This window comes from Lissotriton vulgaris, chromosome 4_1 (assembly GCF_964263255.1).
Source record: "Lissotriton vulgaris chromosome 4_1, aLisVul1.2, whole genome shotgun sequence".
In the NCBI taxonomy this organism is placed as follows: Eukaryota; Metazoa; Chordata; class Amphibia; order Caudata; family Salamandridae; genus Lissotriton; species Lissotriton vulgaris.
In genome coordinates this window covers 2,125,738,537-2,125,764,298 of record NC_141691.1, presented here as the reverse complement: position 1 = coordinate 2,125,764,298, position 25,762 = coordinate 2,125,738,537, and the positions used below count along the sequence as shown (strand labels likewise).

Genomic DNA, 25,762 nt, shown 5'->3' with positions numbered 1-25,762 from the left:
CACACCTCTTAATATTAATACCATAGGCAAAACCTAATGCATTTACCAATGCATGTTACATCTGCTCTAGGTGTGGTCGCTTGCTTAAACCTGCACACACCGCCCATTAAACTAGAAGTTGTAGATGTCTTGGGGAGCTTCGTCTCAGACTGTAAACTTTCACTGATCTGAGCAAGGGACTTTTGACTGCATTCTCTAGCCCATGCTCAAAGCAAAATATTTTCATTTATTTAAAACTGTCATTGAATTGAAACCAGAAAAACACACATTTCAGATTCAAATCATGTCTATTCTGCATTGCAACAACTCCAATTAATTTAACAAAACTGCATATATCACTATATCCTCTACATCCACTCTCTCATGCATCCCAAATCCCATAATACTGATATGATCCAAAGCGCTTTGACGCTTCATGAGGATTAGTAAACGCTATAGAAATGCAATTACAATAAAATACAATACAATACAATTTGAGAAGCGAGAGAAAGACCAGCGCTAGCCCGGTCCTGGCTTGCCGTTCAAATAGAAACTCGAGCCATGTTGGAGCCAGACGAGTGGCTGCCTATTTTTATCATAATTGTACATGTGTAATAGGTTCTCTTACATTAGTAGCTCGTTTTAGGCCTATTTATATTTTGTTCCAGGTACAAAGGCTTGCTAGAAGGTAAACGAAATCAAGATTTTCCCTTGTATTGCATGTAAAGAATTTTTCTCAATCTGAAAAACCACCATCGCTTTGCATGTAAGTAATTGTTGAAAAAGGTGTAAAATCGATGTCTTGCATTTATTCCAAGCGTAATGCCTGACTGAATGGTATATTTTTTAACTGCTAGCCCAGCCGTGCTTCAAAGAACAGCTTTGTCTTCCGCCCTTGATCTGGATACAAGTCTTTCCTTCCGTTCTTGGAATCGAGGCCTAGCGGCCGAGAGCCATGTAAGGCAAAGTCCGGCGGGAATAAAAGACAGTTTTAGCAGAACGAGGGAAAGCGAATGCCGTCCACACCACCAGTGGAAAAAATATCAACAAACCCCTTCAACGTAAAACTCGAACTGCACTTGCACTCGCCCTTTTCTGTTTACAACCACAAAGGGGGTTTCAGGTTGTGGACGGCCGTAGGATAGGATTATACTATTCTGGCAGTTGGGTGCAGCTAAAAATAGGCCTGCGGATTGCAGAGCCGCCAGAGGAATGTGGAACACTTGTACTTCGAACCACGCTGACTTTGGTAATAATTTCCCTAAAGACGAGTTACTAATTTTGCCAAATAGTGATGCTTTTAATAGGCTTTAATAATGTGTATCATGCGAGCCCAGCCGCACAAAGGCACCGAGTGTAGTTCAGTCATTACGGAAAATAGCAATGTTTCCCCCTCGCACTAATGTGCCTTAATGAAGCAGCCATGGGAAGGCCCAATCCACCTATGGCTTCTTCTGTCTTTGGGCCGTGCTTCTGGTCCAAGAAAGCCATCTTTGCGGAGCAGGTCCCCATCCATGAAACAAGCCTGCCATTGCGACTAACCTTAATGTACCTGTCTGCACCTCATACGTCCTGAGTGCGATGCCCAGGGGTGGATCCTGGCAAACAGGTTTATCGAGAGACAGAGATAAAAAAGAGAAACGGGCGGGAGAGCCTGGTGGGGGGCGGGAATGCGAGCAAGGGGAGGAGAATGGAGGGGGAGGCAAGGAGTGTGTCAAATGGTTGGAGGGAAGCCGGATGGGGGCGGGAGAGCCTACGAGAGAAGCACACAGTCCTCGGAAACTAAAACATGATAAAAAATGCACATGAAATGAAGCAACATGGGGAAAGTGAAAGTAAGAAGCACACAGTCCTCGGAAAGTAAAACATGAAAAAAAATGCACATGAAATGAAGCAACACGAGGAAACTGAATGTAAGAAGCACACAGTCCTCGGAAACTAAAACATGAAAAAAAAGGCACATGAAATGAAGCAACTCGGGGAAACTGAAAGTACGGCCGGCCTGTGGCCGGCCATGAATAATTAGGGGAGGAGAAGCTGCAGAGCGCACGCTGGGTGAAGCCCTTTGATGTGCTGTGCGGCCGTGAATGCGCGTGCTTGTTTAATCACGTGATTCACATGAACTTAAAGAAAACCGCTGCTGAAAGCCCGTGGTTTGACGAGGATTTTGCCGACATGAATTCTCGCTCCGCTCAATGCGCTTGCGCGCATTGATAGGTCGCGAGACCTAAAAATAAACAGGCATTGGCAGTTTTGACTAGAAAGCGGATTGGCTCATATTTTGCCGCCTTGCTGTGATTGGGAGCTGTACTGAATAGCAGAGTCGCTCACAGCCAAACAGATTATCCGGCAGGCACAGTGCAGATGGGGGATTTGAATACTGTCCTAGGGACGAGCTTTGCTTGGAAGACATTTTATTTTGCAATCCGAAAAGGCTGCCGTGTTTTCTGGGTCTGGTTGTTAGTTTCAGAAGTCTTCTTCTTTGGCTACTTGTGATTTCACACAGTTTGGGCTCTGCCTATATTTTTCCCGTTTTGCAGCCTTTTTTTCTGTCTGCAACGTGGTTAGTCCACAGGAACCGCACTGTTTGTTCTGATAATTATTGCACTATATAACAAATATGCATAAACTTATGAAAAATAGAATCCACTTTTATTCAGTCCCTGAATATTTGAGCAGGTCGAACAAGAGGTTCTAAAGGTTAAATAGGGAAAGGTGTATAAGAAATCCTTATGACAGCTGAAGAAAATGCTAATAAACCGCACACATACATACACGGATGGAGTGGCCTTTTACTAAGTCCTGGGCACAATACTCAGTGATATTAGTGAACCAGAATCACAAGGAGGTCATGTTAAATGTGTAGGGGAGAGAAATATTAAAGGGAAAGTCTCCTATATCCAATTTTGTTGGAAGGTGAATCGGCTACAGTACAAAATTCCTTAATCATCTAAATCAATTAATTTTTTTACAAAGTAACTGCTATCACTTTTTAGGCATCATTTTCTCCTGGTAGCAGCAGGAGACTGAGACCCCCTATGAGTGTAGCCACGTGCTCCAGGTATTACCAACTCTTGTATGAGGTGCAAGTTGCCAAAGGAGAGGTGCTAGGCCTTTCTAAGTTAGTTGCTTAGTCTGACCCCTTGGGTACTATCTACAGATCTTCATATATCATGTGCACTGTGCGGATTAGTTGTGTGTTGTAGTTACATAAAAAAGGTTTTAACCAGATACAAACATTGATAGAAACATCCATTTACAGACAATCACACTGAATAGGTTTTGTGTCCATTATCAGAATTGTTTTCCTTCAGTGAGGGGGTGAGCTACACTGGCCAGTGGTAACAACCTGGAATTTGCACCTTAGTCTTAAACGCATGAATGCTCATCTTTTAGACCTGCTCTCAATAGGGTGCATTACACTGCATTGTACTCGAAGCCAAACAAAACGTCTGATGGGAAGCTCTGGACTGCATCACTAAAAAGTGATCAATCCTCCTGTCGGCCCTCAGGGTTGATGGGTACCAGGCATCATTTTCCAACAGAGGCAGCTCTCGCCCAACCCCAGCTCGCCCAGGATTGGCTCTGCCCAAGCCTCTCCACACCTGGTGCTTTGATCGACGCCCTTCTCATCAGCAGCCCCTGGTTTAGCGGTTACTGGTAGAAATTGAAACTTTGTTACTCTGAGTGAACTAAATACCTGCAGGTGAGCACTGACCATAGTTACCCTAAGAAAAAAACACAAAGGGCGTCCTAATGTGGGAAGCGTAGGTCTCTACCGCTGAGCAAAAAGTGGAGTTCCTGTTTTACCATTCCTGATAGCTCAGTCTTTATTGTTCCAAATGGTACATGGAGGACTTAACAGGCATACCTTGATTCCAATCAAGGTGAGGACAGAAGAACAAAAGCCACACAAATGATAGACGGAATTCAGAACAAAACAAATATTCACCCTCAATCAATACATCGGAGTTAAATCCATCGTTCTTTTGCTCACCATGCCACCCCAGTGAAGAACAAGCCATATGCAAATCAATCTGACCCTGTGCCCCATGGGAACAGGCAAGTGAATTGTGAAGCCTACAGGAGAGTCTTTTATGAATCTACCACTCTACAGGAGAGTCTTGCATGAATCTACCACCCTACAGGAGAGTCTCGCACGAATCTACCACTCTACAGAAGAGTCTTGCATGAATCTACCACCCTACAGGAGAGTCTTGCATGAATCTACCACCCTACAGGAGAGTCTTGTTTGAATCTACCACCCTACAGGAGAGTCTTGCATGAATCTACCATCCTACAGAAGAGTCTTGCATGAATCTACCACTCTACAGGAGAGTCTTGCATGAATCTACCATCCTACAGGAGAGTCTTGCATGAATCTACCATCCTACAGGATAGTCTTGCATGAATCAAACACCCTACAGGAGAGTCTCGCATGAATCTACCACCCTACAGGAGAGTCTTGTTTGAATCTACCACCCTACAGAAGAGTCTTGCATGAATTGCCACACTACATGAGAGTCTTTCATGAATCTACCACCCTACAGGAGAGTCTTGCATGAATCTACCACCCTACAGGAGAGTCTTGCATGAATCAACCACCCTACAGGAGAGTCTCGCATGAATCTACCATCCTACAGGAGAGTCTTGCATGAATCTACAACCCTACAGGAGAGTCTTGCATGAATCAACCACCCTACAGGAGAGTCTTGAATGAATCTACCACCCTACAGGAGAGTCTTGCATGAATCAACCACCCTACAGGAGAGTCTCGCATGAATCTACCATCCTACAGGAGAGTCTTGCATGAATCTACAACCCTACAGGAGAGTCTTGCATGAATCAACCACCCTACAGGAGAGTCTTGCATGAATCTACCACTCTACAGGAGAGTCTTGCATGAATCTACTATCCTACAGGAGAGTCTTGCATGAATCTACCATCCTACAGGAGAGTCTTGCATGAATCTACCACCCTACAGGAGAGTCTCGCATGAATCTACCACCCTACAGGAGAGTCTTGTTTGAATCTACCACCCTACAGAAGAGTCTTGCATGAATTGCCACACTACATGAGAGTCTTGCATGAATCTACCACCCTACAGGAGAGTCTTGCATGAATCTACCACCCTACAGGAGAGTCTTGCATGAATCTACCACCCTACAGGAGAGTCTTGTTTGAATCTACCACCCTACAGGAGAGTCTTGCATGAATCTACCACTCTACAGGAGATTCTTGCATGAATCTACCATCCTACAGGAGAGTCTCGCATTAATCTACCACCCTACAGGAGAGTCTTGTTTGAATCTACCAACCTACAGAAGAGTCTTGCATGAATTGCCACACTACATGAGAGTCTCGCATTAATCTACCACCCTACAGGAGAGTCTTGCATGAATCTACCATCCTACAGGAGAGTCTTGCATGAATCTACAACCCTACAGGAGAGTCTTGCATGAATCAACCACCCTACAGGAGAGTCTCGCATGAATCTACCATCCTACAGGAGAGTCTTGCATGAATCTACAACCCTACAGGAGAGTCTTGCATGAATCAACCACCCTACAGGAGAGTCTTGCATGAATCTACTATCCTACAGGAGAGTCTTGCATGAATCTACCATCCTACAGAAGAGTCTTGCATGAATCTACCACTCTACAGGAGAGTCTTGCATGAATCTACCATCCTACAGGAGAGTATCGCATAAATCTACCATCCTACAGGAGAGTCTTGCATGAATCTACCACCCTACAGGAGATTCTTGCATGAATCTACCACCCTACAGGAGAGTCTTGTTTGAATCTACCACCCTACAGAAGAGTCTTGCATGAATTTCCACACTACATGAGAGTCTTGCATGAATCTACCACCCTACAGGAGAGTCTTGCATGAATCTACCATCCTATAGGAGAGTCTTGCATGAATCTACCATCCTACAGGAGAGTATTGCATGAATCTACCACTCTACAGGAGAGTCTTGCATGAATCTACCATCCTAAAGGAGAGTCTTGCATGAATCTACCATCCTACAAGAGAGTCTTGCATGAATCTACCACCCTACAGGAGAGTCTTGTTTGAATCTACCACCCTACAGAAGAGTCTTGCATGAATTGCAACACTACATGAGAGTCTTTCATGAATCTACAACCCTACAGGAGAGTCTTGCATGAATCTACCACCCTACAGGAGAGTCTTGTCTGAATCTGCCACCCTATAGGAGAGTCTTGCATGAATCTACCACTCTACAGGAGAGTCTTGCATGAATCTACCATCCTACAGGAGAGTCTTGCATGAATCTACCACTCTACAGGAGAGTCTTGCATGAATCTACCATCCTACAGGAGAGTCTCGCATGAATCTACCACCCTACAGGAGAGTCTTTTTTGAATCTACCACCCTACAGAAGAGTCTTGCATAAATTGCCACACTACATGAAAGTCTTGCATGAATCTACCACCCTACAGGAGAGTCTTGCATGAATCTACCACCCTACAGGAGAGTCTTGTTTGAATCTACCTCCCTGCAGAAGAGTCTTGCATGAATCTACCTCTCTACAGGAGAGTCTTGCATGAATCTACCATCCTACAGGAGAGCCTTGCATGAATCTACCATCCTTCAGGAGAGTCTTGCATGAATCTACCACCCTACAGGAGAGTCTTGCATGAATTTACCACCCTACAGGAGAGTCTTGTTTGAATCTACCACCCTACAGAAGAGTCTTGCATGAATTGCCACACGACATGAGAGTCTTGCATGAATCTACCACCCTACAGGAGAGTCTTGCATGAATCTACCACCCTACAGGAGAGTCTTGCATGAATCTACCACCCTACAGGAGAGTCTTGTTTGAATCTACCACTCTACGGGAGAGTCTTGCATGAATCTACCACCCTACAGGAGAGTCTTGTTTGAATCTACCACCCTACAGAAGAGTCTTGCATGAATTGCCACACTACATGAGAGTCTTGCATGAATCTACCACCCTACAGGAGAGTCTTGCATGAATCTACCACCCTACAGGAGAGTCTTGCATGAATCTACCATCCTACAGGAGAGTCTCGCATTAATCTACCACCCTACAGGAGAGTCTTGTTTGAATCTACCAACCTACAGAAGAGTCTTGCATGAATTGCCACACTACATGAGAGTCTCGCATTAATCTACCACCCTACAGGAGAGTCTTGCATGAATCTACCATCCTACAGGAGAGTCTTGCATGAATCTACAACCCTACAGGAGAGTCTTGCATGAATCAACCACCCTACAGGAGAGTCTCGCATGAATCTACCATCCTACAGGAGAGTCTTGCATGAATCTACAACCCTACAGGAGAGTCTTGCATGAATCAACCACCCTACAGGAGAGTCTTGCATGAATCTACTATCCTACAGGAGAGTCTTGCATGAATCTACCATCCTACAGAAGAGTCTTGCATGAATCTACCACTCTACAGGAGAGTCTTGCATGAATCTACCATCCTACAGGAGAGTATCGCATAAATCTACCATCCTACAGGAGAGTCTTGCATGAATCTACCACCCTACAGGAGATTCTTGCATGAATCTACCACCCTACAGGAGAGTCTTGTTTGAATCTACCACCCTACAGAAGAGTCTTGCATGAATTTCCACACTACATGAGAGTCTTGCATGAATCTACCACCCTACAGGAGAGTCTTGCATGAATCTACCATCCTATAGGAGAGTCTTGCATGAATCTACCATCCTACAGGAGAGTATTGCATGAATCTACCACTCTACAGGAGAGTCTTGCATGAATCTACCATCCTAAAGGAGAGTCTTGCATGAATCTACCATCCTACAAGAGAGTCTTGCATGAATCTACCACCCTACAGGAGAGTCTTGTTTGAATCTACCACCCTACAGAAGAGTCTTGCATGAATTGCAACACTACATGAGAGTCTTTCATGAATCTACAACCCTACAGGAGAGTCTTGCATGAATCTACCACCCTACAGGAGAGTCTTGTCTGAATCTGCCACCCTATAGGAGAGTCTTGCATGAATCTACCACTCTACAGGAGAGTCTTGCATGAATCTACCATCCTACAGGAGAGTCTTGCATGAATCTACCACTCTACAGGAGAGTCTTGCATGAATCTACCATCCTACAGGAGAGTCTCGCATGAATCTACCACCCTACAGGAGAGTCTTTTTTGAATCTACCACCCTACAGAAGAGTCTTGCATAAATTGCCACACTACATGAAAGTCTTGCATGAATCTACCACCCTACAGGAGAGTCTTGCATGAATCTACCACCCTACAGGAGAGTCTTGTTTGAATCTACCTCCCTGCAGAAGAGTCTTGCATGAATCTACCTCTCTACAGGAGAGTCTTGCATGAATCTACCATCCTACAGGAGAGCCTTGCATGAATCTACCATCCTTCAGGAGAGTCTTGCATGAATCTACCACCCTACAGGAGAGTCTTGCATGAATTTACCACCCTACAGGAGAGTCTTGTTTGAATCTACCACCCTACAGAAGAGTCTTGCATGAATTGCCACACGACATGAGAGTCTTGCATGAATCTACCACCCTACAGGAGAGTCTTGCATGAATCTACCACCCTACAGGAGAGTCTTGCATGAATCTACCACCCTACAGGAGAGTCTTGTTTGAATCTACCACTCTACGGGAGAGTCTTGCATGAATCTACCACCCTACAGGAGAGTCTTGCATGAATCTACCACTCTATAGGAGGGTCTTGCATGAATCTACCACCCTACAGGAGAGTCTTGCATGAATCTACCACCCTACAGGAGAGTCTTGCATGAATCTACCACCCTACAGGAGAGTCTTGCATGAATCTACCATCCTACAGGAGAGTCTTGCATGAATCTACCATCCTACAGGAGAGTCTTGCATGAATCTACAACTCTACAGGAGAGTCTTGCATGAATCTACCATCCTACAGGAGAGTCTTGCATGAATCTACCATCCTACAGGAGAGTATTGCATGAATCTACCACCCTACAGGAGAGTCTCGCATGAATCTACCACCCTACAGGAGAGTCTTGTTTGAATCTACCACCCTACAGAAGAGTCCTGCATGAATTGCCACACTACAGGAGAGTCTTGCATGAATCTACCACCCTACAGGAGAGTCTTGTTTGAATCTACCACCCTACAGGAGAGTCTTGCATGAATCTTCCACTCTACAAGAGAGTCTTGCATGAATCTACCATCCTACAGGAGAGTCTTGCATTAATCTACCACCCTACAGGAAAGTCTTGCATGAATCTACCACCCTACAGGAGAGTCTTGTTTGAATATACCACCCTACAGAAGAGTTTTGCATGAATTGCCACACTACATGAGAGTCTTGCATGAATCTACCACCCTACAGGAGAGTCTTGCATGAATATACCACCCTACAGGAGAGTCTTGTTTGAATCTACCACCCTACAGAAGAGTCTTGCATGAATTGCCACACTACATGAGAGTCTTGCACGAATCTACCACCCTACAGGAGAGTCTTGTTTGAATCTACTACCCTACAGAAGAGTCGTGCATGAATTGCCACACTACATGAGAGTTTTGCATGAATCTACCACCCCACAGAAGAGTCTTGCATGAATTACCACACTACATGAGAGTCTTGCATGAATCTACTACCCTACAGGAGAGTCTTGCATGAATCTACCACCCTACAGGAGAGTCTTGTTTGAATCTACCACCCTACAGGAGAGTCTTGCATGAATCTACAACTCTACAGGAGAGTCTTGCATGAATTGCCACACTTCATGAGAGTCTTGGATGAATCTACCACCCTACAGGAGAGTCTTGCATGAATCTACCACACTACAGGAGAGTCTTGTTTGAATCTACCACCCTACAGAAGAGTCTTGCATGAATTGCCACACTACATGAGAGTCTTGCATGAATCTACCACCCTACAGGAGAGTCTTGCATGAATCTACCACCCTACAGGAGAGTCTTGTTTGAATCTACCACCCTACAGAAGAGTCTTGCATGAATTGCCACACTACATGAGAGTCTCGCATGAATCTACCACCCTACAGTAGAGTCTTGCATGAATCTACCATCCTACAGGAGAGTCTTGCATGAATCTACCATCCTACAGGAGAGTATTGCATGAATCTACCACTCTACAGGAGAGTCTTGCATGAATCTACCATCCTACAGGAGAGTCTTGCATGAATCTACCATCCTACAAGAGAGTCTTGCATGAATCTACCACCCTACAGGAGAGTCTTGTTTGAATCTACCACCCTACAGAAGAGTCTTGCATAAATTGCCACACTACATGAGAGTCTTGCATGAATCTACAACCCTACAGGAGAGTCTTGCATGAATCTACCACCCTACAGGAGAGTCTTGTCTGAATCTACCACCCTACAGGAGAGTCTTGCATGAATCTACCACTCTACAGGAGAGTCTTGCATGAATCTACCATCCTACAGGAGAGTCTTGCATGAATCTACCACCCTACAGGAGAGTCTTGTCTGAATCTACCACCCTACATGAGAGTCTTGCATGAATCTACCACTCTACAGGAGAGTCTTGCATGAATCTACCATCCTACAGGAGAGTCTTGCATGAATCTACCACCCTACAGGAGAGTCTTGTTTGAATCTACCACCCTACAGAAGAGTCTTGCATGAATTGCCACACTACATGAGAGTCTTGCATGAATCTACCACCCTACAGGAGAGTCTTGCATGAATCTACCACCCTACAGGAGAGTCTTGTTTGAATCTACCACCCTACAGGAGAGTCTTGCATGAATCTACCTCTCTACAGGAGAGTCTTGCATGAATCTACCATCCTACAGGAGAGTCTTGCATGAATCTACCACCCTACAGGAGAGTCTTGCATGAATCTACCACCCTACAGGAGAGTCTCGCATGAATCTACCACCCTACAGGAGAATCTTGCATGAATATACCATCCTACAGGAGAGTCTTGCATGAATCTACCATCCTACAGGAGAGTCTTGCATGAATCTACCACCCTACAGGAGAAAATCGCATGAATCTACCACCCTACAGGAGAGTCTTGCATGAATCTACCATCCTACAGGAGAGTCTTGCATGAATCTACCATCCTACAGGAGAGTCTTGCATGAATATACCACTCTACAGGAGAGTCTTGCATGAATCTACCATCCTACAGGAAAGTCTTGCATGAATCTACCCTCCTACAGGAGAGTCTTGCATGAATCTGCCACCCTACAGGAGAGTCTTGCATGAATCTACCACCCTACAGGAGAATCTTGTTTGAATCTACCACCCTACAGGAGAGTCTTGCATGAATATACTACCCTACAGGAGAGTCATGCATGAATCTACCATCCTACAGGAGAGTCTTGCATGAATCTACCACTCTACAGGTCTTGCATGAATCTACCACCCTACAGGAGAGTCTTGCATGAATCTACCACCCTACAGGAGAGTCTTGTCTGAATCTACCACCCTACAGGAGAGTCTTGCATGAATCTACCACTCTACAGGAGAGTCTTGCATGAATCTACCATCCTACAGGAGAGTCTTGCATGAATCTACCACCCTACAGGAGAGTCTTGTCTGAATCTACCACCCTACAGGAGAGTCTTGCATGAATCTCCCACTCTACAGGAGAGTCTTGCATGAATCTACCATCCTACAGGAGAGTGTTGCATGAATCTACCACCCTACAGGAGAGTCTTGTTTGAATCTACCACCCTACAGAAGAGTCTTGCATGAATTGCCACACTACATGAGAGTCTTGCACGAATCTACCACCCTACAGGAGAGTCTTGTTTGAATCTACTACCCTACAGAAGAGTCGTGCATGAATTGCCACACTACATGAGAGTTTTGCATGAATCTACCACCCCACAGAAGAGTCTTGCATGAATTACCACACTACATGAGAGTCTTGCATGAATCTACTACCCTACAGGAGAGTCTTGCATGAATCTACCACCCTACAGGAGAGTCTTGTTTGAATCTACCACCCTACAGGAGAGTCTTGCATGAATCTACAACTCTACAGGAGAGTCTTGCATGAATTGCCACACTTCATGAGAGTCTTGGATGAATCTACCACCCTACAGGAGAGTCTTGCATGAATCTACCACACTACAGGAGAGTCTTGTTTGAATCTACCACCCTACAGAAGAGTCTTGCATGAATTGCCACACTACATGAGAGTCTTGCATGAATCTACCACCCTACAGGAGAGTCTTGCATGAATCTACCACCCTACAGGAGAGTCTTGTTTGAATCTACCACCCTACAGAAGAGTCTTGCATGAATTGCCACACTACATGAGAGTCTCGCATGAATCTACCACCCTACAGTAGAGTCTTGCATGAATCTACCATCCTACAGGAGAGTCTTGCATGAATCTACCATCCTACAGGAGAGTATTGCATGAATCTACCACTCTACAGGAGAGTCTTGCATGAATCTACCATCCTACAGGAGAGTCTTGCATGAATCTACCATCCTACAAGAGAGTCTTGCATGAATCTACCACCCTACAGGAGAGTCTTGTTTGAATCTACCACCCTACAGAAGAGTCTTGCATAAATTGCCACACTACATGAGAGTCTTGCATGAATCTACAACCCTACAGGAGAGTCTTGCATGAATCTACCACCCTACAGGAGAGTCTTGTCTGAATCTACCACCCTACAGGAGAGTCTTGCATGAATCTACCACTCTACAGGAGAGTCTTGCATGAATCTACCATCCTACAGGAGAGTCTTGCATGAATCTACCACCCTACAGGAGAGTCTTGTCTGAATCTACCACCCTACATGAGAGTCTTGCATGAATCTACCACTCTACAGGAGAGTCTTGCATGAATCTACCATCCTACAGGAGAGTCTTGCATGAATCTACCACCCTACAGGAGAGTCTTGTTTGAATCTACCACCCTACAGAAGAGTCTTGCATGAATTGCCACACTACATGAGAGTCTTGCATGAATCCACCACCCTACAGGAGAGTCTTGCATGAATCTACCACCCTACAGGAGAGTCTTGTTTGAATCTACCACCCTACAGGAGAGTCTTGCATGAATCTACCTCTCTACAGGAGAGTCTTGCATGAATCTACCATCCTACAGGAGAGTCTTGCATGAATCTACCACCCTACAGGAGAGTCTTGCATGAATCTACCACCCTACAGGAGAGTCTCGCATGAATCTACCACCCTACAGGAGAATCTTGCATGAATATACCATCCTACAGGAGAGTCTTGCATGAATCTACCATCCTACAGGAGAGTCTTGCATGAATCTACCACCCTACAGGAGAAAATCGCATGAATCTACCACCCTACAGGAGAGTCTTGCATGAATCTACCATCCTACAGGAGAGTCTTGCATGAATCTACCATCCTACAGGAGAGTCTTGCATGAATATACCACTCTACAGGAGAGTCTTGCATGAATCTACCATCCTACAGGAAAGTCTTGCATGAATCTACCCTCCTACAGGAGAGTCTTGCATGAATCTGCCACCCTACAGGAGAGTCTTGCATGAATCTACCACCCTACAGGAGAATCTTGTTTGAATCTACCACCCTACAGGAGAGTCTTGCATGAATATACTACCCTACAGGAGAGTCATGCATGAATCTACCATCCTACAGGAGAGTCTTGCATGAATCTACCACCCTACAGGTCTTGCATGAATCTACCACCCTACAGGAGAGTCTTGCATGAATCTACCACCCTACAGCAGAGTCTTGTCTGAATCTACCACCCTACAGGAGAGTCTTGCATGAATCTACCACTCTACAGGAGAGTCTTGCATGAATCTACCATCCTACAGGAGAGTCTTGCATGAATCTACCACCCTACAGGAGAGTCTTGTCTGAATCTACCACCCTACAGGAGAGTCTTGCATGAATCTCCCACTCTACAGGAGAGTCTTGCATGAATCTACCATCCTACAGGAGAGTGTTGCATGAATCTACCACCCTACATGAGAGTCTTGTTTGAATCTACCACCCTACAGAAGAGTCTTGCATGAATTGCCACACTACATGAGAGTCTTGCATGAATCTACCACCCTACAGGAGAGTCTTGCATGAATCTACCACCCTACAGGAGAGTCTTGTTTGAATATACCACCCTACAGGAGAGTCTTGCATGAATCTACCTCTCTACAGGAGAGTCTTGCATGAATCTACCATCCTACAGGAGAGCCTTGCATGAGTCTACCACCCTACAGGAGAGTCTTGCATGAATCTACCACCCTACAGGAGAGTCTCGCATGAATCTACCACCCTACAGGAGAGTCTTGCATGAATATACCATCCTACAGGAGAGTCTTGCATGAATCTACCATCCTACAGGAGAGTCTTGCATGAATCTACCACCCTACAGGAGAAAATCGCATGAATCTACCACCCTACAGGAGAGTCTTGCATGAATCTACCATCCTACAGGAGAGTCTTGCATGAATCTACCATCCTACAGGAGAGTCTTGCATGAATATACCACTCTACAGGAGAGTCTTGCATGAATCTACCATCCTATAGGAAAGTCTTGCATGAATCTACCCTCCTACAGGAGAGTCTTGCATGAATCTGCCACCCTACAAGAGAGTCTCGCATGAATCTACCACCCTATAGGAGAGTCTTGTTTGAATCTACCACCCTACAGGAGATTCTTGCATGAATATACTACCCTACAGGAGAGTCTTGCATGAATCTACCACCCTACAGGTCTTGCATGAATCTACCACCCTACAGGTCTTGCATGAATCTACCACCCTACAGGAGAGTCTTGTTTGAATCTACCACCCTACAGGAGAGTCTTGCATGAATCTACCATCCTACAGGAGAGTCTAACATGAATCTACCACCCTACAGGAGAGTCTCGCATAAATCTACCACCCTACAGGAGAGTCTTGTTTGAACCTACCACCCTACAGGAGAGTCTTGCATGAATCTACCACTCTACAGGAGAGTCTTGCATGAATCTACCATCCTACAGGAGAGTCTTGCATGAATCTACCACCCTACAGGTCTTGCATGAATCTACCACCCTACAGGAGAGTCTTGTTTGAATCTACCACCCTACAGGAGAGTCTTGCATGAATCTACCACCCTACAGGAGATTCTTGTTTGAATCTACCACCCTACAGAAGAGTCTTGCATGAATTGCCACACTACATGAGAGTCTTGCATGAATCTACCACCCTACAGGAGAGTCTTGCATGAATCTACCATCCTACAGGAGAGTCTTGCATGAATCTACCATCCTACAGGAGAGTATTGCATGAATCTACCACTCTACTGGAGAGTCTTGCATGAATCTACCATCCTACAGGAGAGTCTTGCATGAATCTACCATCCTACAAGAGAGTCTTGCATAAATCTATCACCCTACAGGAGAGTCTCGCATGAATCTACCACCCTACAGGAGAGTCTTGCATGAATATACCATCCTACAGGAGAGTCTTGCATGAATCTACCATCCTACAGGAGAGTCTTGCATGAATCAACCACCCTACAGGAGAAAATCGCATGAATCTACCACCCTACAGGAGAGCCTTGCATGAATTTACCACCCTACCGGAGAGTCTTGTTTGAATCTACCACCCTACAGGAGAGTCTTGCATGAATCTACCACCCTACAGGAGAGTCTTGTTTGAATCTACCACCCTACAGAAGAGTCTTGCATGAATTGCCACACTACATGAGAGTCGTGCATGAATCTACCACCCTACAGGAGAGTCTTGCATGAATCTACCACCCTACAGGAGAGTCTTGTTTGAATGTACCACCCTACAGAAGAGTCTTGCATGAATTGCCACACTACATGAGAGTCTTGCATGAATCTACCACCCTACAGGAGAGTCTTGCATGAATCTACCATCCTACAGGAGAGTATTGCATGAATCTACCACTCTACTGGAGAGTCTTGCATGAATCTACCATCCTACAGGAGAGTCTTGCATGAATCTACCATCCTACAAGAGAGTCTTGCATGAATCTACCACCCTACAGGAGAGTCTCACATGAATCTACCACCCTACAGGAGAGTCTTGCATGAATATACCATCCTACAGGTGAGTCTTGCATGAATCTACCATCCTACAGGAGAGTCTTGCATGAATCAACCACCCTACAGGAGAAAATCGCATGAATCTACCACCCTACAGGAGAGTCTTGCATGAATCTATCATCCTACAGGAGAGTCTTGCATGAATCTACCATCCTACAGGAGAGTCTTGCATGAATATACCACTCTACAGGAGAGTCTTGCATGAATCTACCATCCTACAGGAAAGTCTTGCATGAATATACCACCCTACAGGAGAGTCTTGCATGAATCTACCATCCTACAGGAGAGTCTTGCATGAATCTACCACCCTACAGGTCTTGCATGAATCTACCACCCTACAGGAGAGTCTTGTTTGAATCTACCACCCTACAGGAGAGTCTTGCATGAATCTACCATCCTACAGGAGAGTCTTGCATGAATCTACCACCCTACAGGAGAGTCTCGCATGAATCTACTACCCTACAGGAGAGTCTTGTTTGAATCTACCACCCTACAGGAGAGTCTTGCATGAATCTACTACTCTACAGGAGAGTCTTGCATGAATCTACCATCCTACAGGAGAGTCTTGCATGAATCTACCACCCTACAGGTCTTGCATGAATCTACCACCCTACAGGAGAGTCTTGTTTGAATCTACCACCCTACAGGAGAGTCTTGCATGAATCTACCATCCTACAGGAGAGTCTTGCATAAATCTACCACCCTACAGGTCTTGCATGAATCTACCACCCTACAGGAGAGTCTTGCATGAATCTACCATCCTACAGGGGAGTCTTGCATGAATCTACCACCCTACAGGACAGTCTTGCATGAATCTACCACTCTACAGGAGAGTCTTGCATGAATCTACCACCCTACAGGAGAGTCTTGCATGACTTGCCACACTACATGAGAGTCTTGCATGAATCTACCACCCTACAGGAGAGTCTTGCATGAATCTACAACCCTACAGGAGAGTCTTGCATGAATCAACCACCCTACAGGAGAGTCTTGCATGAATCTACCACCCTACAGGAGAGTCTTGCATGAATTGCCACACTACATGAGAGTCTTGCATGAATCTACCACCCTACAGGAGAGTATTGCATGAATCTACCTTCCTACAGGAGAGTCTTGCATGAATCTACCACCCTACAGGAGAGTTTTGCATGAATTGCCACACTATATGGGAGTCTTGCATGAATCTACAACCCTACAGGAGAGTCTTGCATGAATCTACCACACTACAGGAGAGTCTTGCATGAATCTACAACCCTACAGGAGAGTCTTGCATGAATCAATCACACTACAGGAGAGTCTTGCATGAATCTACCACCCTACAGGAGAGTCTTGCATGAATTGCCACACTACATGAGAGTCTTGCATGAATCTACCACCCTACAGGAGAGTCTTGCATGAATCTACCTTCCTACAGGAGAGTCATGCATGAATCTACCACCCTACAGGAGAGTCTTGCATGAATTGCAACACTATATGAGAGTCTTGCATGAATCTACCACCCTACAGGAGAGTCTTGCATGAATCTACCACTCTACAGGAGAGTCTTGCATGAATCTACCACCCTACAGGAGAGTCTTGTTTGAATCTACCACCCTACAGGAGAGTCTTGCATGAATCTACAACCCTATAGGAGAGTCTTGCATGAATCAACCACCCTACAGGAGAGTCTTGCATGAATCTACCACCCTACAGGAGAGTCTTGCATGAATTGCCACACTACATGAGAGTCTTGCATGAATCTACCACCCTACAGGAGAGTCTTGCATGAATCTACCTTCCTTCAGGAGAGTCTTGCATGAATCTTCCCCCCTACAGGAGAGTCTTGCATGAATTGCCACACTATATGAGAGTCTTGCATGAATCAAAAAACCCTACAGGAGAGTCTTGCATGAATCTACCACTCTACAGGAGAGTCTTGCATGAATCTACCACCCTACAGGAGAGTCTTGTATGAATCTACCACCCTACAGGAGAATCTTGCATGAATCTACTACCCTACAGGAGAGTCTTTCATGAATCAACTACCCTACAGGAGAGTCTTGCATGAATCTACCACCCTACAGGAGAGTCTTGCATGAATTGCCACACTACATGAGAGTCTTGCATGAATCTACAACCCTACAGGAGAATCTTGCATGAATCTACCACCCTACAGGAGAGTCTTGCATGCATCGTCCAACCCACAGGAGAGTCTTGCATGAATCTACCACCCTACAGGAGAGTCTTGCATGAATTGCCACACTACATGAGAGTCTTGCATGAATCTACAACCCTACAGGAGAGTCTTGCATGAATCTACCATCCTACAGGAGAGTCTTGCATGAATTGCCACACTACATGAGAGTCTTGCATGAATCTACAAACCCACAGGAGAGTCGTGCATGAATCTACCACCCTACAGGAGAGTCTTGCATGAATTGCCACACTACAGGAGAGTCTTGCATGAATCTACAACCCTACAGGAGAGTCTTTCATGAATCTACCATGATACCTGGGACTCTGCCATGGACTCTTTTATGTGTCCACCTCCCCTGCTGGCATCACAAATCTTCCAACTCTGCTTAGGGCTGCTTGAGGTATCGGCCATCTCAGCCGCAGAGTCATCAATCAATCCTCCGCTTCTGCCGGGGTCTCTTCCATTGATGTATTGTTTTTGCTGACAATGTCTGTTCATGGATCTATTACCTTTCCAGCGGGTGTGACTCCAACACACTTGCCACAGTCTCTACACCTGCTCTGCAAAGGGCTCTAATATGTCTGATGAGGTGTGGATAGACCCATTACCTTACCAGGGGTTTCTTCCATGGATTATGCTTGAGGGTCTTGCCTGAGTGTGCAACCTCTTTAGAAGGGGATTGCATAAAAAACCGCAACTGGCTAAGCAAGGAAACACGGCTAATCTGAGAGTCTATTAGGGTGCATTGAAGGTATATATGCAGTGCTATTAAAATGGTGTACTATTGTGCACTTTAATTACAAGACTACTTCTGGAGTATTTAGTCCCGCTCTGGAGGCTTCACCCGTGATGTTCTTCCCAAATCTCAGAGACACATGTAAAGTATGGTGGACACTTATGTAGGTCTTCTTTGGGTATTGCTTGCCAATCTGCAGGTCACTTTTAGAATATACCCGCTAACGGTGAATGCCGCCTGTCTTAAGGAATACAGAAAGTTTGAAGACATTGCAGAAATTGTTGGACCCAAAACCATGACTAATTTAACAGCATAAGTCTTATGATTTGAGACCTGGGAATCTGAATGTGTTCAGTGGAAGGATGGGGATCTAGAGACACACGGCATACCACAATAATAGCCTTGTGCAGGTTGAGAAACTACAGTTTTATCCCTAATGAGTGCTCCTCATACCAGGAAGAAGGATATGAAACTAAACTGGAGTGCTCTAGAATAATACACCAAAAGACTTCTCTAAAGAAAGCTTCATGAATGGGTAGAACAACTCGCAGCCATAGAGAACGTGTCGGAAAGCATACATTAATTGAATGTATGAAAGAAGGAAGAAAGCTAGCATAATACCAAAGCTAATGACTTCTTCTCCAATTACTTCATCACAAGTGTTGTATAAAGTAATCTTTGAGTTTTAATACGTAACATGTATTGAGCACAAAGACACACAGATCCTATGTTTTAAACAGTTTGCTATAAGTACAGAATGAGAACAGTTAGTCAGATCTAAAACTGTCGAAAGTTTATAGAGGGTGCTCATACGTGTCGTATGATTGCCTTTGCCCCATTCCATTCCCTTTTACCATCGCAGATACACTAAAGGTCCAACATGAAATGAAATGAAAAATGACACTTATATAGCGCATAACCACCCGGAGGCCTCGCAGCGCTCTAGACTGAATAGTGTGTCTGGCTGCTGGGTAAGTTAGTACGCTTTTGAAAACAGGTAAGTTTTTAGATCTCTCCTGAATGACATTTGGTTGTTATTTTGTCTGAGGGTTAGAGGCAGGGAATTCCATAGCTTTGCCGCATGTGACTGACTAACCCCACTGTGTCCATGTTCTTGTAGCAGTAGCCCAGTCAACATGTTACGGACTCCCCCAGCCCTTCCACCTGTCTAACACCATGAACTCAGAATGACCACCACATTTCCCCTTTGACCAGCAGTCTCCTTTCCATTCTTAACTTTTTCTCAAGCCTCTGTACTTTGGAATTTATTTGATGTGCTTGTTTTCTTATCTTTCAACAGGAGAGAAGTGGATGGGGCCTGTCCTACCAGGGCAGAATGATCTGCTGTAAAAGCCAGTTCCAGGAGAAGAAACCATGATCAGTATAAAATCAATCACTTGAAGATAGCTTGGCGAGTGTGGTAGAGAGGTGGGAAATGTGCCTGGTCGTGTCAAGCGGTTGCATGTCGGGTTTAGAAGAGGTATCGGTATTGACAAGGCTTCAACGGGCTGCAGAATATGAATTCATTCAGCAGTGCCTGCCATCAGCCCCCAACATTCTGCTCTAACAGGGATGCAATAGGATGTGTTGAGAGGAGAATTGAATTAAGCCAGCTAGCTGGGACATGGAGGATTACAAGCTTGTATATAAGAAGGTGTACACTGTTATGATTGAGATCTATGAAAGCTGATGCAGGGCTCTCCAAACAGAAAACATTCTCTTAAGTGAACGTTGCAGCTTCTAAGCAAGAACTGAGAGGGCCTGGAGCTGCTGCCCTCACTGGGTCACCTGTGGCTTCCTGTCATTGCCCCACTCCAATCCTGACTCAGCTCCATTGCATCCATCAGGCTTACAGCAATAATGAGCGGCTCTCGCATTGATACATGCTTTAATGACTGGCAGCTTCCCTCCTAATATTCTATGTCCCACTCTTTCTAGGCTTGATTTTAAATACAGGCATTGACATGCATATTGCTAGAGTTGTAATTGTGCTTGTGTGATCAAAAAAGTTTAATTAAAAATACATTGACTTTGGAGTCTTCTTTGGGTATGACCTTGATCTATACATATATGCTTTTGAATGAGGTATGCGTGATGCTACAGTGGCTGTGGAGTGGAAAGAAGGCCTTGGAGCCCTTATTCTCTTGAAATCAACTCTGCGTTCAGCTTTGTTGCTCCCAAGGTGGATAGAGCATCACTCTGGAGCATGAATCTAGACACTCTGTAGCCTTGTGCTTGATCCTGCTGGACAGCCAGCTATTTCATTGTGTTACCTATTCACCAACCTCAGTGTCCAGTGGTCGTTTGTGAACTGGATTCACTAACTAGCGAGCTTTCTTTGAGATTTGTATTATCTTTCTGTGTAGGGCCAAACTACCCTAGATATTTCAGTACATTTTTTATTTTTGTTTTTCTTTTCTAAACAGATTTTCTCCCTTTTTACTGAATGGGACATATCACTGTGATCGTTGGAGCCATTAGTAGACCTGTAATGCATAGAAGAGGACCACACCTTCAGTGTGTAGTTTTCTTTAAACCTTTTCCTCATTATTTGCAATGTGTTGCAATACCATACAGTCTGCACTTCAAGAAGTGGAATATTTAACAAATACAGAATGAAAAAACAAAGGAGGTAAACTAATCATTTACAGTTGTCCTGAAAACCTCCAATGCACGCTTTCTTGCCGTGTTGTAGGAGAGTAGGATCTGCGATCCTATGGTCACCCCAATTTTTGCTTTTTGCTTCACTGGTTTTCAACTTAATGTGGCTGTGGGCCTGCTAATCAGACCCACAGCCTGCTGTTCTCTCTCTAAATTCAGACCTGTACTATAGGTACATAACCAAATTGGTACTGGACACCTTGTCAGCCCCTATACAGTGTACCATAGGTGCCAAGGGCATAGGTGCATCCAAGGCCTCCCAGGGGCTGCAGCAAAGCTTTTGCCACCCCTGGCTGGTCTTTAAATTGACACAACTGGCTGATCACTCAGCTGGGGCAAGTTGGTGTAATCACCTCTTGCTTAGATATAGTATACCTATATCTAAACCTATATCTGGACACATAGTGCTTGGTTTAACGTGAGATGGTGCTCGAGCATGAGCTAAGCCTGTCTGTAGCTGTCGGGTACAACTCCCTAAGCTGTTCCGGGATAATGCCATACCATATACTCTTAAGTGCACTATAATCCATCGCGGTTATATGCTAACTTTGGTTTGGCTTTATCAAAACATGTTGTGTAAGGTGTCATACAATTTGGAATACTATCCCCTCGACAGTCCTGTCGACGGGATAGCATTCCACCCTTCTAGAGGGAGAAGACATGTTACTTTACTGAAACGCGGTTAATTCTAACCGGAGCCTCAGCATCACAAAATGGATGCTGCTTCCACCGACACAAGTCTGACCTCCTGCTGCTGACTGAAACTTGGCAGAGGAGGTCTGGACAAAGGGTTTCCTGTCGTGGGGAGGTGCTACACCACCCCATACAGGAGATAGTGTATTGGGGCAGGGAGGGCTGAATGAAATCAGACAGTGCCTGGGGCGCACAAGGCTTCCCCTTGCATAATCCGGTCAAACCGGTTCTGGGGCACACCAGCCCCAGTCCCAGCGCGACCCTGGACAAAGGGAAAGGGGTGTATACACCCCCTTCCTGGGTCCCACCCATAGGAGGGATCTAGCAGATAATCCAGCCCCTAAGATTAGTATAAGAATGGGAGCAGTGCCAACGTACTCAGATTATCCTGACTGAAACTTATGAAATGAAACTCTGGACCCTTCAACATCCTACTCGATGTAGAAGACTGAAGAATCTCCCTTGTGGTCAAGGAGTGACCACCCTGTGCAAACAGGCACCATCCAGCACCTCCACATTTGATTTGTTGCAGTTCCTGCCGGAACTCGAGCAACAGAGTTCGACAAGACCCAGCGTGCCTGCCTTCTAATAGCCCGATCCACAGTCCCTGCAGAGCTGAGACCCGTGGAGGCGACCTGAAGCGTGGGGCCTGCCATCTTGGAAAGACCACGAGACGCTGACCGTGCAGCCCACGAGTGACCCTCAAAGCTGTGCATTGGGGTTTGAGAGGCCCCAGCCCTGAGCCTCTTTTGCACCGAAGCTCACCCTTCTACACTCACCGAGTGCTGCGTGGGGCCCTTCTGCATCTTTTGGCTCAACGCGTTGGTCCGGTCACTTGCCCGTAGGCTAGTGGCCCCAGTACCGACAAACCTTGAAAACTAACTCATGAGTCTGGTTGCTCCAGACTTGCACTCGCTCCCCTGAAAAGGAGCACCCGCTCTGACCCTCCTGGTCCGAGTGTTAAGCCATCTTCGAATCCTGCGTGGGTTGCGCTTGCCAAGGGTTGTTTGCTCCAATCGGGAAGCCAACACCGCTGACAGCGAGAGCCTGAGTGGGACAGCTCGTGATCCACTCCTGGATATCCTTGGTGCCCCAGAGTCCATGTGGCAGCGGAGAGAAGCTTCACAACAGCGACCTGAAATCGCCCGACATTGTCTGGTTCCTTCCTGATTCCACCCTGGTCACTGCTGAGTGACCCAGACTCTGTCCCCTCTTCTTTCAGATAATTGTTATCTTCGATCCACCCTTGGATCACACCGGACACGTCTCTTCACAACGCCTGCAGCATCTTCATCTCCAGGCACCATCAACCTGCGTGACAAAACCCGACACTACTTCGCACCTGTGCACCCGCTTCCTGTGGGTGAGGTAACTCAGCAACGCCGGTGTTCATACACTGGTACACACCTCTAGTGTATGTGTCTAAAGTTTTGTCCTTCTAGGTTAAGCGGAAGTCTCCTTTTGCAGTAACTTTATAACTTTTACGCACCATTGACTTTGCATTGGTGCATGTGTGTGCTTTAAGCGCTGCACCCGAATCCCGCGGGTTTTCCTGACTTCAGCATTGCTAGTCCCGACTGCTCCCAGCGATTCCCTAGGCCCTAGGCCCTAGTCCTAACCACTGTTCGCTTGGTATCTCTTATACCACTTTTTTAGTATATGGTTTGTGTGGCCCCTGGGCCTCATCCATAATTGTGCAACTTTTATATGTTTAACTGTGCTTTTGTTTAAACGCTTGTGCCTCTGCACTCATAAAAAGTACAGAGGATTATTCTAGTAATAAATACATATATTTTTATAATATATAACTTGTGTGGTGTCCTTTCATTTGATATTACAGGATTGTGATTGGTAAAACAGCACGCTTAACATGACCTCTTGAGTTAAGCCTTTAAGGCTGCTTAGTCCATGCTACCCTTAGGATAGCTTGTCTATAAGGTTGACTTACAACCATCACCATAAGGGATTGTTTGGACTGATACAAGATGCTCCCAGAATTGGAGACATCATGTATCAGGCCAACTTCTCACACCTGTCTCTAGTGCAAATGGATCTGGTGTGCATAATGCTTGTTTTTTGCTAGGGGGTCGATGAGGAATTCGGTGAATCCACATCCTCCGGGCCGGCGGAAGCCACTGCCGGCCCAGAGGATGCGGATTCACCGCTGCCGTAAATGAAAAGACCCCCGCCACATTAGGATGGCTGGGGGATCATTGGCGGACGGGAAGACCGTCCGCCGCTTTTCCGCCGCTGTCGCATTCCGACCGTGGCGGAAAAGCTCTAATATGGTGGCGGTGTCTATCAGACACCGCCAGCCATATTAGGATGAGCTGCAGGACATGCCTTTCCGTGGCGGCAAAGGCATACGGTCTTTTCTTTGGGGGCCCGTTGTGCAGTGTTTCATCTATAGCATCCAGTCCAGCACATTTTGGGGGTATTGGAGTCCTCTTTGTTTGAAAAGTGATCTTAAAATTCATGTGACTCATTGATGGAGGGAACTAAGAGCTACCTGGATAGGAATGGAGGACATTGCTCTCTAGATCCAATGGAAGGATCTTTTTGTGCAGACTTCCAACCAGCTCGCAAAACCTTACATCAGTGGTAGGCAGACTCAAAGTCTCATCGCATGCAATTTTTAAACAACACCTGTTTTTAAATAAAAACATAAGATGGAAGGTGCACACAATCAGAGTCCAAAGGAAGGATAGTGTATTATGTATCTTCTTCTTTATTTAACAGTTTTTTTCAAAAACAGGCACAGCCAACGCGTTTCGTTCCATTAGCCTTGTGGAACTTCGTCAGGGCGAATTGGTTTAATTTCGGAGTTTTTGTCAATCTATTTAAACACCCAATGTGGATCAGACAGCAACTAGCACTGGGATTTCAAGGCATGTAACCTTCTTATATTCAGCGATGATGTTCAAACTGGAAACGAGTGGGTAGGCCCAGTGAGTATTCAAATGCTGTATCCAGCAGAGTTCAGAATATTGGAGGCCCAAGTATAACGATTATTCAAGGTGGTGTGAACGTTCGTCAGAGAGTCTAATTTTCGCAAGGAAAGTTTCTTTCTTCTATTTCTAATGTCCAACTCCGGTACAGGCATAAATTGAAGCTGTGGAGGTCCGTAGAATAACGCGGTGGTCGTAGTAATGACCACCGAGCACCTGTGGTCGGGTGCTTGGATTCAGTATGCAGTCTCGTGGCGGCGTCCCGGAACACCGCCACGAGACTGCATACTGAATCCCACCGCGTTATTCTACGGACCTCCACAGCTTCAATTTATGCCTGTACCGGAGTTGGACATTAGAAATAGAAGAAAGAAACTTTCCTTGCGAAAATTAGACTCTCTGACGAACGTTCACACCACCTTGAATAATCGTTATACTTGGGCCTCCAATATTCTGAACTCTGCTGGATACAGCATTTGAATACTCACTGGGCCTACCCACTCGTTTCCAGTTT

General features: G+C 45.5%; 1 protein-coding gene across 1 annotated transcript in view; it reads left to right on the top strand.

Moving 5' to 3' along the window:
* LOC147725201 (glutathione S-transferase kappa 1-like) overlaps positions 1-20,958 on the top strand; it is a 671,252-nt gene extending 650,294 nt beyond the window's left edge. The window contains exon 8 of the mRNA XM_086967129.1: positions 20,247-20,958. Coding sequence (XP_086823255.1) covers positions 20,247-20,296 — 50 coding nt within the window. The 3' untranslated portion in view covers positions 20,297-20,958. The remainder of the gene's footprint in view (positions 1-20,246) is intronic.
* The last annotated feature ends 4,804 nt before the right edge of the window (positions 20,959-25,762 follow it).